The sequence below is a fragment of the Trichomycterus rosablanca genome, chromosome 5 (genome assembly GCF_030014385.1).
Source record: "Trichomycterus rosablanca isolate fTriRos1 chromosome 5, fTriRos1.hap1, whole genome shotgun sequence".
Classification (NCBI taxonomy): Eukaryota; Metazoa; Chordata; class Actinopteri; order Siluriformes; family Trichomycteridae; genus Trichomycterus; species Trichomycterus rosablanca.
In genome coordinates, this window is record NC_085992.1 from 7,984,538 (window position 1) to 8,003,833 (window position 19,296).

Genomic DNA, 19,296 nt, shown 5'->3' on the forward strand with positions numbered 1-19,296 from the left:
GGAAGCTTTGATGCCTACTCAAATGAGTTTCTGACTTAAAAACCAGTGCACATTGTTTTGCAGATATTTTTTTTTCAGTACGGTGTACAACTGGTGTTTGTCCTAATGTGGCAGTTTGCTTTTTCAGAAGCATGTATGAAAGTAGTGCAGCGCAAGCACCCAAAAACCTGAAGCTTTTATTGTTTGTTAAAACAATAGGTGTTCTTAGCTGTCCATCGAACAGGTTTTTGGACTGAACTTTAAATGTAACATATGGGAGGTATGCCTCTGGTGGCTCTGTGGGTAGCACTATCACCTCAACTCAAAGAGGTCCTGGGTTTGATTCCCTAATGGAGCAGTCTGGGTTCTTTTTGTGTGACGTTTGCATGTTCTCCCTGTGCCTGCGCGGGTTTCCTCCCACAATCCAAAGACATGCAAGTGAGGCGAATTGGAGATACAAAAACGTCCATGACTGTGTTTGAAATTAAAAACCTGAACTGATGAATCCTGTGTAACCAGTAACTACCTGCTCTGTCATCAATGGAGCCACAGTGTGTAAAACATGACATTAAAAACCTAATAATTAAATAAATGTAACATGCACCATAACATGGCTTAATGTAGCAAACAAATAAACTATTATGTATAACTTATTGTAGCTGATGAAGCATCTAACTGCTTTTCTGCATAAATCCACATTATATTAATTTAACTAAATGTGTTATAATCCAAGAATGCCTAATGTAATAAACTTTTGTATTTGTATTATTGTATTCTTTTAATGGTCATTAATTATACAGTCATAGAGTTTTACAGCCATTATTGTGATTGTTGGAATACGATGAATTTTAAACTTCCATTGGCTCCTGTTTAGAGCATTCCTTGTTTTTGAGTGTGCACTACCCTATAATGAGCAATAATAAAGCTTTTTTTGGTTTTAACTGATGTACCTCCTATTCTTTCTATTTAGCTTTGTGTAATTCTGGAGCCCATGCAGGAGTTGATGTCAAGACACAAGACATACAGCCTTAGTCCCAGAGACTGCCTAAAGACGTGTTTATTTCAGAAATGGCAACGAATGGTTGCCCCACCAGGTAAAGCAGCTGAAAAAATTTGTGTCTTTTATTCAAGGTAATAATATTTAAATGTGACTGTACGTCTTTCAAACTCTTGATTTTTAATACTACTGTTATAGCAGCTGAGCCGGCGAGACAAGCTCCAAACAAGCGGCGGAAACGGAAGATGTCCGGTGGCAGCACAGTGAGTGCTGGTGGGGGAACCAACAATAACAGCAACAGCAAGAAGAAAAGTCCAGCCAGCAGCTTTGCGCTTTCCAGCCAGGTACCTGTAAGCATCTCATTTTAATTCCTTTTATTTACACACTTGGGTGATAAGGCAATGGGTGGTGGGGCTAAAAGCTTTTTCATGCATTACAACTGATAAAGAAAAGACAGACCCAACATGGAGACAAGTGGACATGATCCAAACTAGCTGGGCAGTCCCTGGTCCTTCAGGGCCGCAGGTCTGTGGGGTTTTCTTTGCCTTTTGTCAGTCTGTTGGTCAGCCTGTTATGTGTAAGTGATTTTAGTACCTGAAACAGCCAGTAACGGAGACCCGAGGTGGAATGAACCCGTGCAGCACTAAAGGATCAGGGATGCCCACCGCTGATCGTTTCTTTCTAACCCAGAGCAACACAGATTCTTAGTAGAATCTCTTTTCCAATCGTGAAAGATAGAAGTCTGTGACTTCAAAACAGTGGTGATTGCAGTGGCAGTGGGCACACGTGGCTTGAGGCCCGAGGTCTCAACGCCCTCTGAAGTTGGAGTGGGGAATGGATTGTGCCAGAAGCCATCGAGTCTCCTTCACCCCCCTGATCCGGGGATAACGTTTGCACCCCTTGCTGTCCCCTGCAGGATGTGATGGTGGTGGGTGAGCCCAATCTGATGGGCGGGGAGTTCGGGGACGAGGATGAGCGGCTGATCACACGGCTGGAGAATACGCAGTTTGATGCGACCAATGGCATTGATGATGAGGACAGTTTCAGCAATTCCCCAGCTTTGGGCAACAGCCCATGGAACAACAAAGCTCCCTCCAGCCAGGAAAGCAAGAGTGACAACCCCAACTCCCAGTCTGCCCCTTAAACTACATAACTCACTGTGCAGAGTCAGGGAAAGGCATGCAGTCCATACGGGGAACTTTGAAATGCCCATTTTTGCATAGAATGGCACTAGCATTGTAGTTCGTAAGCCTGACTTCCTCTCACTGTGTTCTGCTCTAAGGAGATTTCACTGGCCAGACACTTTTGAACTTGCACCCTACAGCATCCCGTGCAAATAAATTTGTACATTTTGTAGCTAGAAATGATATTTGATCAAGTTCTTGTAATGGCTCTTAGTGTGTTTGGTCTGGTCTGAGGCTCTGATCAGCAGAATTAGTGAGGGCAGTCGTGTCTGTGGGTTCTTGTTCCAACCTCGGGTCTCTGGGTGCTGTGCTCGCCAGTGCATGGCGGTTTCTGATGTGCTCACTTTACAGGGAAGGGTTCTTTGATTTAACTATCTCATGATGACCATTATGTGCACCTCCAATTCAAAACCAACGCTAAATTATTTTTTTTGTAGGACCTGGTTGGAACAAAAACCTGTACAGTTCCGGAGCTTGAGGACCGGAGTTGAGAACCACTACGTAAAATCTCTTATAAATAAATTAATAAATAAAATAAGCAAATAAGTGAAATGTTGATGGTACTGGAGTCCTGGTCATGCTCAGTATGGTCATTTTCAAAAGTGGACTGACCGTGAAGCCGGGCTCCAAAGAGGTGTTTGTTTTATCTCATCCTTTGTTTTTATTTTTCTACCAATTTGTAAGGGAAAAAATCCTACAAGCAAGTAACTAATATCCTGTTTATTGTTTGCACTGTTGTCCCTCTATTTTTGATCTATTTTTCATATAAAAAAGAATACATTTTGTTCTTTTTATTCTTCCCTATTAAGTGGAATTTGATTAAATATAACTGGAGAATGGTAGATTTATATATAATAAGTTGTATTCTATTATTAATATTACCGTTATTTCTTTGCAGTACAAAGTTGACTTCCTGTTGTACTAAATTTATCATGGCATGGCAAACATGTATGTTTTAAATTTGATACAGTTGAGTGCAAAAGTGTCTAGTCCATCTGTATAATTTATTTATTAAATAGATCAAAATAAATCAGATTGGGCCGCTCATGTGGCGCAGCAGTAAAAACACACGCTGGAACCAGAGCTGGTATCTCGAATACATCGTATCGAATCTCAGCTCTACCTGCCGGCTAAGGCTGAGCTGCCACATGAACAACGATTGGCCTGTTGTTCAGATATGGGTGGGATTAAGCCGGATGGGGTCTTTCTCCCATGACTGGTACAATTATGGCTGGCTGATTGATGGCGCCTGCACAGAGATGAGAAAAGAGTGCTCTCAGGGTGTGTCTCTCCGTACACAACGCTGAGCTGCACTGCGCTCGTCAAAGCATATGGCATGCCGCCCACGTGTTGGAGGGACGGTGGGTTAGCTTCGTTCTCCTCAATCATAGCAGGGATCGGCTTTGGTGGAGAGGAAGCATGATGCAATCAGGCAATTGGACGTGCTAAAAGGGAGAAAAAGGGGAGGAAATGCATAAACAAAATATAAAATAAATAAATAAATCTGATTGGTTTTGGATTTGCCCAGTTACATTTTGGTACAAGGCAAATATTAGAATAAAGGAAATTTATGAACACACATTACACAGGAATGAGTTTAAAAGGCAAAACCTAGGCAAACAAGTTGTGTATGTCTACCAAATTCTGGATTTTTGTCTCTATAATATCTTAATTTTTAATTACCAAAAATGCTTCAGTAGTGTATTCACAGATTATCAGTAAACATACTAAATGCCTTAAATTCTATTTCTTGGTCTGTTTTTATTGGTAATAAGGGTATACAAACATTTGCACTCAACTGTTCATTAAGAGTAGCTTGTTATTTACAGGGTTTTTACCTCTGTATGTTTGCTGCTACACTTTTATTAGGTCATTTTAATTCATGTCGCATAATTTCAGTGTGTATTTAGAAAACGCCATCATTAAAACCTTTGATACGATGACCAAATTTTTTCAAAAGTGATTTTTTTTTTTTTACGCTACAGACCAAGGAGCTAAGAGCAAGTTACTTCAATCGCTGGTGTATTTTGTTTTTATGAAGAATTTTTCTTTCATTGTTTAGTTTTGTGTATTTGTGCTTGTATATTTAAAACTGTAGCTAAGGTCTGTATAAGTGTAATTGTATTAACTCGTCTTTAGAACATCCCTAAGGACTTGCATTTTAATGTAAAAATGTAAAAGCTGACCATGCATTGTAGTTTATAGTCAATGATTTTTTTTTATTATTAGATTAGCCATAGGTACTGTTCACTTCTGAGGGTCGATTAAAGTTCCGCAGTGCACAATGTATTTATTTTTCTTTCCATTGCATAATGGCTGTATACAATACATATTCTGTACAATGTCATTCCTTTTTGTCATGTCAAATATGATCATTCTCTCAATAGAGAGATTTGCAAAAGTTAATGCTGCCTTTATTTCTGTTTCTCATCACCTAATGTCAGTGAGGTATTAGTTATCTAAGCTTTCACGATCTAAAATGAGTCCCCTAGATCAGTGGTCCCCAACCACCGGGCCGTGGGTCATTTCTTACCGGGCCGCACAGAAAGAATAAATAATTAGAGATCGCTTCATCAGCAATGAAAACACTCCTTTTTTATGGGTGTTATTGTCTCCAGTCACCCCTATGTGGGAGCAGTCTTGTTGCAGCGAAAAAAGCTCATTTGTGAGTAGTGCAGTTATTCTATTTTTAATCCCACCGCCCTGCCGGTCCGTGAAATCATATCTTATATGAAACCGGTCCGTGGTGCAAAAAAGGTTTGGGACTGCTGCCCTAGATTTTAAAGCTTGTAGACAGATATACTAGATTTCTAACACTAGAGGGAAATTCTGTGTTATGGTCCTGTGTCATTAGGACAAACATATTTTAGTTCAGCCAAGTATTCTGCCAGTTCTGTGGCTGTTTTATATTCAGTAAAACCAGCGGTGAACACTTTGACTTCTCTCCAGCAGTTTGCTGTTGGTTTGGGGTTTTACACAAATTTAAAGGCTTGAGTCATTTGTGTTCTTGTAGAGCCCCTTTGATAGTGGCTGTTTGATAAATCTATTTTTTTCTAGTGCCCACTATTAATAATTCATGTATGGTATTAAAAAACTGAATTTTCTTGGTTTCTTGTGTTTGTGTGTTAGTCTGATTTGTAAGTGGCTGCAAGGTTGGCAAGCTGTTCTATTCTCACTCCTGATATAACACCAAAGCCAGTGTTTACAAGTACAAAGGTCAAACCATGAAGAGGCTGTGTCCAGTCATTTACCAACGTCTACTAAGCATTACTTATGGTGGATTTCTGTTATAAAAGCATTTTCTTTTAAATGAATGTTCATAGCCATTTTTAGAATTAAACTTTTCATTTTGCTGAATGGAGTTTAGATGACAATTGAAAGGTTTCTATGCTGAACGATTTTCACTGAGCTTTAGGAATATGTACATTCAGCATTCTGGGAGCTTTTTGGGGGGAAAACCCCTCTAAAAATCATCTGGTACTCTTGGACTTCAGTAAGTATACAGTTTATTAGTCACACAATGTCCTTTAGTGTAATAATCAAGCTACTGTGTGTTTAAAACTTCACTATCTGTTATTCAGGTTAAGCTGGTTTAATTATCCCGAATAGTTTAATGGATATATAAAATTACATTCCATTCATCACATCATCTGAAGCACAGAAACTCTTCTCAGCTTGTAATCAGAGTTGCGCTGAATGCATGATGGTTCAGTGTGTCTGGGGAATGTAAGATGTCCTGTTTTTCACAACACAATTTCAACCTTAACTCAACCTGATATTTGAGTAGATTTTCTTTCTGCGAACTTGGATTGTTATTATTTGTTTGTTTAAATGACCACCTTGAATGCAGGCAAGTGTTTAGTTGTGCACTGCAGTTGTAGTTTTCTTCTATTTAGGTACATTATTAAAAATCATTTTAGTAAAATAATGAACTGGAAAAAAGTAATGAAAATGTCAAGTAAAGCTAACAGTGATTTTCTGCATGTTAACTACATGACTAATACTATATGATAATACCATATATATATATATACAGTGTATCACAAAAGTGAGTACACCCCTCACATTTCTGCAGATATTTAAGTATATCTTTTCATGGGACAACACTGACAAAATGACACTTTGACACAATGAAAAGTAGTCTGTGTGCAGCTTATATAACAGTGTAAATTTATTCTTCCCTCAAAATAACTCAATATACAGCCATTAATGTCTAAACCACCGGCAACAAAAGTGAGTACACCCCTTAGTGAAAGTTCCTGAAGTGTCAATATTTTGTGTGGCCACCATTATTTCCCAGAACTTCCTTAACTCTCCTGGGCATGGAGTTTACCAGAGCTTCACAGGTTGCCACTGGAATGCTTTTCCACTCCTCCATGACGACATCACGGAGCTGGCGGATATTCGAGACTTTGCGCTCCTCCACCTTCTGCTTGAGGATGCCCCAAAGATGTTCTATTGGGTTTAGGTCTGGAGACATGCTTGGCCAGTCCATCACCTTTACCCTCAGCCTCTTCAATAAAGCAGTGGTTGTCTTAGAGGTGTGTTTGGGGTCATTATCATGCTGGAACACTGCCCTGCGACCCAGTTTCCGGAGGGAGGGGATCATGCTCTGCTTCAGTATTTCACAGTACATATTGGAGTTCATGTGTCCCTCAATGAAATGTAACTCCCCAACACCTGCTGCACTCATGCAGCCCCACACCATGGCATTCCCACCACCATGCTTGACTGTAGGCATGACACACTTATCTTTGTACTCCTCACCTGATTGCCGCCACACATGCTTGAGACCATCTGAACCAAACAAATTAATCTTGGTCTCATCAGACCATAGGACATGGTTCCAGTAATCCATGTCCTTTGTTGACATGTCTTCAGCAAACTGTTTGCGGGCTTTCTTGTGTAGAGACTTCAGAAGAGGCTTCCTTCTGGGGTGACAGCCATGCAGACCAATTTGATGTAGTGTGCGGCGTATGGTCTGAGCACTGACAGGCTGACCCCCCACCTTTTCAATCTCTGCAGCAATGCTGACAGCACTCCTGCGCCTATCTTTCAAAGACAGCAGTTGGATGTGACGCTGAGCACGTGCACTCAGCTTCTTTGGACGACCAACGCGAGGTCTGTTCTGAGTGGAACCTGCTCTTTTAAAACGCTGGATGATCTTGGCCACTGTGCTGCAGCTCAGTTTCAGGGTGTTGGCAATCTTCTTGTAGCCTTGGCCATCTTCATGTAGCGCAACAATTCGTCTTTTAAGATCCTCAGCGAGTTCTTTGCCATGAGGTGCCATGTTGGAACTTTCAGTGACCAGTATGAGAGAGTGTGAGAGCTGTACTACTAAATTGAACACACCTGCTCCCTATGCACACCTGAGACCTAGTAACACTAACAAATCACATGACATTTTGGAAGGAAAATGACAAGCAGTGCTCAATTTGGACATTTAGGGGTGTAGTCTCTTAGGGGTGTACTCACTTTTGTTGCCGGTGAATTAGACATTAATGGCTGTATATTGAGTTATTTTGAGGGAAGAATAAATTTACACTGTTATATAAGCTGCACACAGACTACTTTTCATTGTGTCAAAGTGTCATTTTGTCAGTGTTGTCCCATGAAAAGATATACTTAAATATCTGCAGAAATGTGAGGGGTGTACTCACTTTTGTGATACACTGTATATATATATACTATATGGAACTTAAAAGAGAAAGATCATTCCAAAATAACCCCTCTAAACGTTAAAAATTTAGTTTTATTTAAATTGTTACTCTTCGATATACATTTAACATTCAGATAATTTACTATTTAGATCGTTGGTACTCACTGTTATCTACAAAACCATACAGCGGGGGAAATAAGTATTGAACACATCAACATTTTTCTCAGTAAATGTATTTCTAATGGGACTATTGACATGAAATTTTCACCAGATGTTGGTAACAACCCAAGTAATCCACACATATAAAGCAGTCAAAACAAATAAGTCCAAAATTAAGTTATGTGTAATAAAGTGAAATGACACAGGGAAAAAGTATTGAACACATGAAGAAAAGGAGATGCAAAAAGGCATGGAAAGCCAAACCACAAGCTGAAATCTGTCAGTATTTAGAAAGCAATCCTGCCCCTATTAGTGCAAATTAATATCAGCTGGTTTAGTCCTAATGGCCTACAAAAATTTTTCTTATTACCAAGGTGTCACACAAGAAGCATCTCATGATGGGTAAAACCAAAGAGCTCTCTCAAGACCTTCGCAACCTTATTGTTGCAAAACATACTGATGGTATTGGTTATATTGGACTGGACATATACTGGACATATTCCAGTAAGCACCATTGGAACCATTACTCAGAAGCAGAAAGAATAAAATTGTACCATAAACCATGACCAGGTGCTCCTTGCAATATTTCTGACAGAGGAGTTAAAAGAATAATCAGAAGAGTTGTCCAAGAGCCAAGGACCACTCGCGGAGAGCTTCAGAAAGACCTGGAATTAGCAGGTACAGTTATTTCAAAGAAAACTATAAGTAATGCACTCAACCGCCATGGCCTTTATGCACGCTCACCGCGCAATACTCTATTTCTGAAGAAAAAGCATGTTAAAGCTTGTTTAAAGTTTGCTGCACAACATTTGGACAAGCCTATAAAATACTGGGAGAATATAGTCTGGTCAGATGAGACCAAAATTGAACTCTTTGTATGTCATAGCACACACCATGTTTGGAGGAGAAAAGTGCGCACATCACCCCAATAACACCATACCAACAGTGAAGTTTAGAGGTGGGAACATCATGGTGTGGGGCTGTTTCTCAGCATATGGTGCTGGTAGACTTCATGTAATTGAAGAAAGGATGAATGGAGAAATGTACCGAGACATTCTTGATAAGAATCTGCTGCCATCTACAAGGATGCTGAAGAAGAAACGAGGGTGGACATTTCAGCAAGACAATGATCCCAAACACACAGCCAAGGAAACTCTCAAGTGGTTTCAGAGAAAGAAAATAAAGCTGCTAGAATGGCCCAGTCAATCACCCGACTTGAATCCAATTGAAAATCTATGGAAAGGACTGAAAATCAGAGTTCATAGAAGAGACCCCCGGAACCGTCATGATCTGAAGACAGTTTGTGTGGAAGAATGGGCCAAAATCACACCTGAACAATGCATGCGACTAGTTTCTCTGTAGGCGTCTTGAAGCTGTCATTACCAACAAAGGCTTTAATACTAAATATTAAATAAATTTCCGTGTGTCATTTCACTTTATTACACATAACTTAATTTTTGGACTTTTTTGTTTTGACTGCTTTATATGTGTGGATTACTTGGGTTGTTACGAACATCTGGTGAAAATTTCATGTCAATAGTCCCATCAGAAATATATTTACTGAGAAAAATGTTGATGCGTTCAATACTTATTTTTCCCGCTGTATGTGGTTGCAGGCTTTCGTTATCATCCATGAAGGAGCTATGCTTGGTAGAACTCATTAGTCATTTGTAGACTAACACTAGCTAATAAAAGTCTAGCTAATGAAATCAAGTAAAGCTACTGCATGGTGGAAACAAAAACCAGCAGTTATTTGGGTCTTTTTGTGAAACAGACCAAACTATCTTCAGTGTTACTGCTGTGAAATGTGGAAACATTTTATGGGCGTATGTGGGTGATGAGTGTTCCATATAGTTATTGGGTGTCCTACAAGTCATAGTCTCTTTTTGTGTAAAGGATTATGACCTGCCTTTTGCTGTTTTGGTGGAATGTTAAATCATCAAGGCATTAACGTTTGCAGAAAATAAACCAATAAGATAAAAATTAAAGATAAACTAGCTAGATGTGCATATATAACAGCTAAATGAAACTTGTTGAATGCGGCTTATTCCCTTGTTTTTTATTAAAAAAAACTTTAAATATGTTTTTCTTAATTATTTAAAACATGATAATGGCCATGGTTCAAAATGTTCAATACTGAGGGGGATTAACTGGTGTACACTTTTTGCCGTACACTGATTGATCTTTGCTAATTTAAACCTGCAACTTTTTTGACATTTTCATCTCTAAGTTATTGTAACATGACCCACACATACCCCACATGTTTTGTATGAATTAAATATTTTATAAGCCTTACCTAAAATACAGATGAATTTTGTGGGTATACAGTTACTGAAGTACTTTGTTCTGTACCAATCGAAAAGGGCCACCATAAGACTCCCACTGACCAATGTTGGACCACTCTCAGCATGGTAAAAGATGACCAAACCAGGTTTGCTAAAGCAAATCAAAAGGAGTTATTCAGTTCCAATTGTTGAATCAAGTTGTAACCCAAGTGTAGATCATACAGACCAGCAGTAGATTTTAAGATCAGCAATATTATGTGGTGGCTAAATAATTTTGATTAATATTGCTATTGTAAAATATAGCAAATAAACATGAAAATGAAGTAGATGATAGGGATGAATTTAAAATACAAAATAAAATAGTAAAAAAATGTATGTTAGTAAGTAGAATAGAAGTGTATATTTCAGTGGTTACATAACATAACAGTTATTATATATTTCTCTTTGAAAAATACATTAAAAGTCTTTCTTGTCAAGTCTATTTTCAAGAACTGAAATTACCAATGCGAAACTAAAACTTAAAAACAAAATCACTTCAGTAAAATGAAACACTAACAATAATTATTTAAGCCACTATAAAACAGTGTAAACCTTAAATAAAATTTTAAACACTGAAAATAACAAAAATAACAAAACTCTAAAAACACTGTATTAGTGTTTAAAAGAAATAGTTCTAGTCCCACATCTTCCTTTTTTGTTCTATTCTTCTCATTCAAACAACTTCTCCCCCGCTGTTGTTTTAAGTTAAAACCCGTCCCCCTGCTGTGAACCCTCCTCCACTCCCTCTGTTCTGTTCCTTTATAGTATTCAGCAGATCAGAACAGAGATCAGCTTGCTCTGGGACCTTCTCTCTTTCTCCGTTTACCTGTAGAAAGCTTCAACGCCGGGTCCAGTCTGGCATGTTTTACACTCATTGAGACCCTCTGTTAGAAGGAAAAGGTACTGTATCTATACCTTATCAACACTTACTTTTTAAGTTTCTTTATTTAGCAGTGCATTCTGTCTGCCTTCATTTGTGGGTGATATGATAATGCATTAATGTTGTCATTTATGAAGATGTCTTGATCCTACTTGTTCAGTGTTAAATGTAAAAACACCATTTTTTTTTGTCCACAATGAGGAATTAGGACACACCTTTAAATCAAAATCAAATCAAATCAAGGTTTATTTGTCACATACACAGTACAACTGGCAGTGAAATGCTTTTGTGACTGCTCAGCCACAGTAGTTACAAAAAGTAAACAAAGTAGACAAAAATATATATTATACAAAAAATAGAAATGTTTTAAAATCTAATGTGTAAAAGAATACAGAAAATTAAAAATTGAAATTAAGAAAGAAGCTTAAATATAATTTAAAATAGAAGTAATTTAAAGTGAACCGAGTGTGCGAAAGTGACAACAGTTGTGCAAAAACTTTATGTAATATTAATTTATTATTTGCAACATAATGCAATATGCAGTGTGAATATCGTACACAAATGTCATTTTTGCTAATAGGTGAAACACAATCATTATATAAAGGAAGTTATATGATTCTAACGTCCATCCACAAAGCAAAGTCTGTAAGGACATAAAGAAAGTTTTGGTTTAAAGAAACTCTAGTGTGATCTTTGACCTCAGTTGCACTGAACAGCTTTGGAATGAACTGGATCATCAGTTGAGGCTTTCTTGATCAACATCAGTGCCCAGTCATACAACTGCTGTTTTGACTGAATGGACACAAATTCCCACAGTCTTGTGAGAAGCCTTCTCAGAAGAGTTGCTCTTGTTAATGCTGAAAAGATCACATGGAGGTCACTTTATTTTAATACTATTTGTTTTTGAAATGTGATGTCTAACAAGGTCATGGTCAGGTGTCTAAATACTTTTGGCCATTCAGTGTATACACTGATCAGTCATAACATTAAAACCACTTCCTTGTTTCTACACTCACTGTCCATTTTATCAGCTCCACTTACAATATAGAAGAACTTTGTAGTTCTACAATTACTGACTGTAGTCCATCTATTTCTCTACATACTTTTTTTAGCCTGCTTTCACCCTGTTCTACAATGGTCAGGACTCCCCAGGACCACCACAGAGCAGGTATTATTTAGGTGGTGGATCATTCTCAGCACTGCAGTGACACTGACATGGTGATGGTGTGTTAGTGTGTGTTGTGTTGGTAACATGGACAGTGAGTGTAGAAACAAGGAGGTGGTTTTAATGTTATGGCTGATTGGTGTATATGGCCATTTACAATATTTTTATATGGCCACACAATGTTTTTAACTGAAAATCTAACTATGAGTATGTACTGTTCATCAGAAATGGGATGTGTTCAGGTCTTAATTTTGCATGTACTCGAATTACACATGTCCACAAGTTTAGTTTATCTTCTGTTACAGATGCAGTGTGGAAATGGGACAATAATAACCAGGAGTAAAAAATAATTGCTCATCTTTTTAAAAATGGAGACCAGCACCTGGCAGATCACTGGGGTGTTAAACTTGCTGTTGTTTTTCTGGCCATGTGTGAGCACACAGTCCTGTCCAGCCAGGCCAAACATATCAGAACTGGACAGTCCTGAGTATTGGCCCATCCAAAAAACACAGTCTGGGACGAATTATATGTCATCCATTGTGCATTCCTTTCTCAACTCTGTGCAACCTAATCTTTTCCCTAAAGGTAAGTTTATTTCCTAATCTGTATCAACACAAGTTCAAATTCACTAGTGATGTGTAAACAGAGAACTGTCTTGACATGTAGGAAGAACATACTATTCAAAGGGCATTAATTAAATATTTGCATAGTCAAAAACACACACGACCAAAGAATATTCATAAATGTAAACAATGTTTCCTACTATATCCATTTTATTTTATTGTCTGTTGTTGTTGTTATATCATATTTATTATTTTCAGCGTATAAACACTATTTAAAGTACTTATAGAATGTATACTGCACCTGTACTGTATGCTTGATTAATTCATCTGCAGTAAGTGTTATAGTGGGTCTGAAACCTTTTGAGGCAGCACGGTGGTTTAGTGGGTAGCACTGTCGCCTCACAGAAAGAAGGTCCTGGGTTCTTTCTGTGTGGAGTTTGCATGTTCTCCCAGTGTCTTCGTGGGTTTCCTCTGGGAGCTCCGGTTTCCTCCCACAGTCCAAAAACATGCAGTCAGGTTAATTGGAGACACTGAATGCTCTATAAGTATATGGGTGGGTGTGTGTGTGTGTGTGTGTGTGTGTGTGTGTGTGTGTGTATGTGTCTCTGCCCTGCGATGGACTGGCGTCCTGTCCAGGGTGTTACTGTGTGCCTTGCACCCATTGAAGAGCTGGGATAAGCTCCAGCACCCCAATCCCCCCCCCCCCCCCAACCCTAATTGGATAAGCGGATATGAAAATGAATGAATGAATGAATTAATTCTGAAGAAACACTGCGTGCAAAGCAGGAAAACACCCTGGATAAGGCACTATTTTTTTGAGGTGGGATAAAACAAGGTATGCACACATGATGCAAAAACATAATTGAAAAAAAACATTAAATAAAGGACGGCTTGAACCTGGTAACTACCAATATTACTTGCTGCTGGAGTTTCTTTAAAATGGGAAAAGAGTCAAGAGTCAAGAGAGGTTTTATTGTCATTTCAGCTATATACGAGTACATATTGAAACAAAACAACGTTCCTCCAGGTCCAAGGTGCAACATAGAACAAAAAGTTCAAGAAAGTACAGTACCGTGCAGGTAGACAACATTACAATAAATACAAGAATGCCTAAAATAAATAAGGAAGACAAGACTAGAGACAAGTGTTGGTCAGTACATGGTACTGAGTAAATAATGGTGAGGTAGATAAGTTATGTGTATCAGTCAAGTTAAGTCAGACTCATTTATATAACGCTTCTTACAATGAACATTGTCTTAAATCAACTTTTTCCCCTGTTGAGCAAGCCGAGGGTGACAGTGGCAAGGAAAAACTCCCTTAAAAATTACAGGAAGAAACCTTGAGAGGAACCAGACTCAGCAGGGAACCTTCACTGCAGTTGCATCAGTTTTGTTCTTAAATGTACAGTATGAGTTAATAAGTAACCGTGAATGCATGATTTAGTGGCCTGTTAAACTGAAAGGGCTTGAGAAGGAAAAAAGGAAGTGACTGTGTATGTAACTGTCATGTATATTATGAGTAACCATGACTAAAGGTTTTACTTACTTGCCACCATGAGATCGCCTGTCATTAAAAATAAAAATAAAACAAGTCTGATTGATTTGGTGGGAAATATAGCTCTACAGGGCCTTTAACATGTGGGGGTTATATTTAGGAAGTGTTAAATATAAACCAGGCATAAAGCAAGTGTACTAAAAAGTGTTATGTACAGCAGTATCACTTATTTGATTACATAGTATATGCTGTTATAAAATATTTGCTTCTGCTTCATGGAGAATTTATTTAGAAAAAGTTTCCAGGTTTGCCTGTATTAAGCAAAAGATGAAAAATACACTGATCAGCCATAACAATAAAACCAGCTCCTTGTTTCTACACTCAGTGTTCATTTTATCAGCTCCACTTACCATATAGAAGCACTTTGTACTGACTGTGATCCATCTGTTTCTCTACATATCTTTTTAACCTGCTTTCACCTTGTTCTTCAATGGTCAGGATCACCACAGTGCAGGTATTATTTAGGTGGTGGATCATTCTCAGCACTGCAGTGACAATGACATGGTGGTGGTGTGTTAGTGTGTGTTGTGCTGGTATGAGTGGATCAGACACAGCAGCGCTGCTGGAGTTTTTAAATACCGTGTCCATTTACTGTCCACTCTATTAGACACTCCTACCTACTTGGTCCACCTTGTAGATGTTAAGTCAGAGACGATCGCTCATCTATTGCTGCTGTTTGAGTTGGTCATCTTCTAGACCTTCATCAGCGGTCACAGGATGCTGCCCATGGGGCGCCGTTGGCTGAATTTTTTTGGTTGGTGGACTATTTTCAGTCCAGCAGTGACAGTGAGGTGTTTTAAAACTCCATCAGCGCTGCTGTGTCTTATCTACTCATACCAGCACAACACACACTAACACACCACCACCATGTCAGTGTCACTGCAGTGCTGAGAATGATCCACCACCTAAATAATACCTGCTCTGTGGTGGTCCTGTGTGGTTCCTGACCATTGAAGAACAGCATGAAAGGGGGCTAACAAAGCATGCAAAGAAACAGATGGACTACAGTCAGTAATACAAAGTGCTTGGAAACAAAGTGCTTCTATATGGTAAGTGGAGCTGATAAAATGGACAGTGAGTGTAGAAACAAGGAGGTGGATTTAATGTTATGGCTGATCAGTGTATGTAACAGCTCTATGGCTGACCTTAGTGCTTTAATTGTACTTAGAAATAAGAAATAAGTTGAATGTCTGCACTATGCCTCATGGGTTTAATCACTGTACACTTAGTGTAGTTTAATATCCAACACTGGTCTCTTGTCAGGGCAAAAAGGTAATTGTACTATATGGCACAAAATATTTTCTATAAGATTTTGATCAAGAATGCAGTACAGTAACTCATGCTAATGTTATTTCATGTGTGTGTATGAATACAATGTTGTTTCTGGTTTAGATCTTTTGGTTGGAATATTAGTGAATGAATCCATCACAAAGGAGGAAACATTAGAAAAGGTATGCAAAGAAAAAACACAAACATCACATTTTACAATGCATGAGACCTTCACACTGTTCCCTTTCATTAGGGAAGTGGATAAATATATCATAGATCCTGTTTTTATTACAAACCATTCATTGTTCTGCTCAACAACTGTTATTCCTATGTTTTATGTGAATCAACGTGAATCCAGGTACCAGAAAAGTAGTGCATTTTTGCAAACTGATCAATAACATTGTATTATATAAAATAACAATTTATTATATAGAATTATTACTATTATTATTATTGATATTGTCTAAAGTAAAAAGAAAAAGCATTCTGCATCGTAACAGATGGCTTATGCTTATGAGCAGTACCTGTATACCCTTAACAGCACTTAAGATATTATATCATGCATTGTTGCCACAAACAAGGCATTGTGTGTGAGATCACATGTAGATAAAGATAAGTAACTAACTGCACAGTGTGTAAGTAAATCACAGTGTGGTATCGCTGTTACAGGAAACACAGGTGTGCTTTGTTTAAACTGCCATTCCTGGTAATCTGCCCTTACAGTTCAGTAAAACCATATCAAGATCTAAGTATAATATCTAATCTAAGTTATATACAGCTAATTTGTCATAATGTAATGTCTCAGATCTTCCAACTATTTTTAATATAAGATTTAAAAATGATCATTCCAAGTGTTAACTATAAAGATTTATTAAAAACCCATGTGAAAAAGTAATTGCTCTTCTAAACCTAATCACTAGTTGTGCCACCCTTGGCAGTAACAACTGCAAATTAAACTTTTGCAATGACTCTTCTAAATTGTTGGGGTGGGATTTTGCTCCACCCTTTTTTGCAGATTTGTTTAATTTGGCTACATTGGAGGGTTTTTAAGCATAAACTGCCTATTTAAGGTCTTACCACACACAGCATCTCAGTGAGTTTCAAGTCAATACTTTAACTTGGCCACTAAAGCAACCATTAATTTGTTTCTTTTATGCCATTCAGAGGTGGACTTGCTTGTGCTTTGGATCATAACCTACTGCATAACCCAGCTGTGCTTGAGCTTTAGGTCACAAACTAATTGACTGACTTTTTTAGGGTTTTTTGATAAAAAAAAAAAAGAGAATTCATGGTTTTAAAAATTAGCAGGTTGTCCAGATTTTGTGGAAGCAAAGCAGCCCCAGACCACAATCACTGCCACAATCATGCGTGACTATTGGTATGATATCCTCTTGGTGGATTGCGGTGTTAGCTTTATGCCAGATGTAATAGCCTTTTCCCAAATCAGTCCACAGAATATTGTCCCAAAGGTTTTCTGGCTTATCTAGATATGTTTTGACAAGTGTAAGATTGTGTTCTTTTTGGTCAGCAGTGGTTTGCACCTTACAGCATTTTCCATGGATACCATTCTTGCCCAGTGTTATTGTGGAATTTGTGTACAGTACATCATTACCTAAGGAAAATGAGGACTGCATTTCTACAGATGTTCATCTCGGGTCTTTTGTGACCCTTTGGATGACTCATTGATGTCTTCTTGGTGATATTTTGGTAGGCCGGCCACTCTTGGGAATGTTCACTACTGTTCCAATTCCAATTTGTGTCGTATCTGAATGGCATTGTGTGCTGCTTTTTAAGACCTTCTAGTCTGCTTTACATTGTCGGACAGGTTCTATTTAAGTGATGTTTGGATTTAAAAGTAATCATGCCTGGGTGTGGCTAGTAAAATTTAACACATTTGTCAGTTGAATTTGGTTAATTTAGTAGCTAAGTAGACAATTACTTTTTTACATAGGTAGTTCGGGGTAGGGCTAAACAGCAATGAATGAAACATTAATTAAAATGTGCATTAGTGTTTACTTGTTTAATATTAAAAGTAGTTTGATGATCTGAAACATAAGTGGGGCAAAAGGTGTTTCACAGCATCTAATAATTTATTTTTATTTCCCCTACTGTCTGGTGGTGTTTGAAGGTTTTGCAGTATGAGGCAGGTTTCCTGGTATGTGTGTTTATTGGGATCCTTTACATTGTCCTCATGCCCTTAATTGGGCTATGTTTTGCGTGCTGCCGTTGCTGTGGAAACTGCGGGGGACGCATGTACCAGAAGCAGACGATGAGTATCAACTGCTGGAGAGGGACCTTTTACTGGGGCACATTTTTCATCACCCTCGTTATACTGTAAGTGCCAACCTGGCTGGCTTAAAGCCAATAAAAAACTTGGCTTTTGGAGAAGTTATTAGTCTTTCCTGAACTGACTGTGAATTATCAATGTAGACAATTAAGGCATAAAGTTAGAATTTAGACAAAATGCATTTTTTAATAATATTATGACCAATATTATGCCTTTTTTCTAATATTATGATATTATTTAAATCAATAAATGCAGCATGGACATTTCCAGGTAACTGTAGGACATGCTGTCATGACAGCATTTTTAAATTCCTAATCATTTGTTTTGAAAAATAATAGACATATTTTCCAAGTTATCAGTATACAGTGGTACCTTGAAACTCAACGTCAATTGGTTCTAGGAGTGGTGTTGATTTTCAAGGTATTTTTCCCATAAGGATGTTTGGTAAATCTGTTAATGCATTGGTCCCATGGAACTGCATATATTTTGGGTTAATGTAAAATAATAGGGTTGTTTTTGACACTAATACACTAAAAATAACACAAATTTAATATAAAAAACACTGAAATACAATTAAAAACAGTTAAAAATCAATAAAAAGGGCCGCTCAGGTGGCGCAGCCTTAAAAACACACGCTGGAACACCAAGTATCAAGTCTCTGCTCTGCCTGCCGGCTGGGCTGAGCAACCACAAGAACAACGATTGGGATATTAAAAGCCGGATAGGGTCTCTCTAATGCAATTACGACCTCTGCTGGCTGGTTGATGGCGCCTGCACAGAGACGGGAAAAGAGTGGTGTCAGGGTGTGTCTCTCTGTACACAGTGCTGATCCGCATTGCACTCGTCGAAGTGTAGGTGACGAAATGCATACGTCTGCTGCCCACGTGTCAGAGAGGGCGTGGGTTAACTTCGTTCTCCTCAATCAGAGCAGGGATCGGCATTGGTGGAGAGGAAGCATGATGCAATCGGGCAACTGGACGCGCTAAAAACAAAAAAAAAATACAATAAAACCTGCACTTTACCTTTACTTCTTTATTGTTTCCTCAAACTTCTTAATCGTGGAGATGCTTGATGTTGGTATACCGTATTCCATATTCCGTTCAGTAAAGGTGCATTCACATGAGAAGCGGCAAAATAGCTTTTTCGCTGGCTGTACCACTATTTTTTTTATGAAGTGTGGCTGTGCACAAAGCTGAATGTGACTTATTGTACTAAAACGATCGAGGAATAGTGGAGAGAACTTATGAGCAGTAATAATTAAGAGTGTTTCTATGTC

General features: G+C 38.3%; 2 protein-coding genes across 11 annotated transcripts in view; both read left to right on the top strand.

Moving 5' to 3' along the window:
- The window catches only part of ldb1a (LIM domain binding 1a), a 44,452-nt gene extending 39,189 nt beyond the window's left edge, over window positions 1-5,263 (top strand). For 2 of the 10 annotated variants that reach the window (XM_062995603.1, XM_062995604.1), the window contains exons 11-13: window positions 950-1,073; window positions 1,178-1,326; window positions 1,893-2,571. In XM_062995603.1, the coding sequence (XP_062851673.1) occupies window positions 950-1,073; window positions 1,178-1,326; window positions 1,893-2,120 (501 nt within the window). In that variant the 3' untranslated portion in view covers window positions 2,121-2,571. Of the gene's footprint in view, window positions 1-949; window positions 1,074-1,174; window positions 1,327-1,892; window positions 2,572-2,597 lie in introns of those variants that run through there. The other 8 variants (XM_062995606.1, XM_062995607.1, XM_062995608.1 and 5 more) reach the window with 7 other exon arrangements.
- Window positions 5,264-5,334: 71 nt separating this feature from the next.
- The window catches only part of prom2 (prominin 2), a 38,058-nt gene continuing 24,096 nt past the window's right edge, over window positions 5,335-19,296 (top strand). Inside the window, exons 1-5 of the mRNA XM_062995601.1 lie at window positions 5,335-5,653; window positions 11,068-11,202; window positions 12,653-12,932; window positions 15,857-15,915; window positions 17,862-18,067. Coding sequence (XP_062851671.1) covers window positions 12,716-12,932; window positions 15,857-15,915; window positions 17,862-18,067 — 482 coding nt within the window. The 5' untranslated portion in view covers window positions 5,335-5,653; window positions 11,068-11,202; window positions 12,653-12,715. The remainder of the gene's footprint in view (window positions 5,654-11,067; window positions 11,203-12,652; window positions 12,933-15,856; window positions 15,916-17,861; window positions 18,068-19,296) is intronic.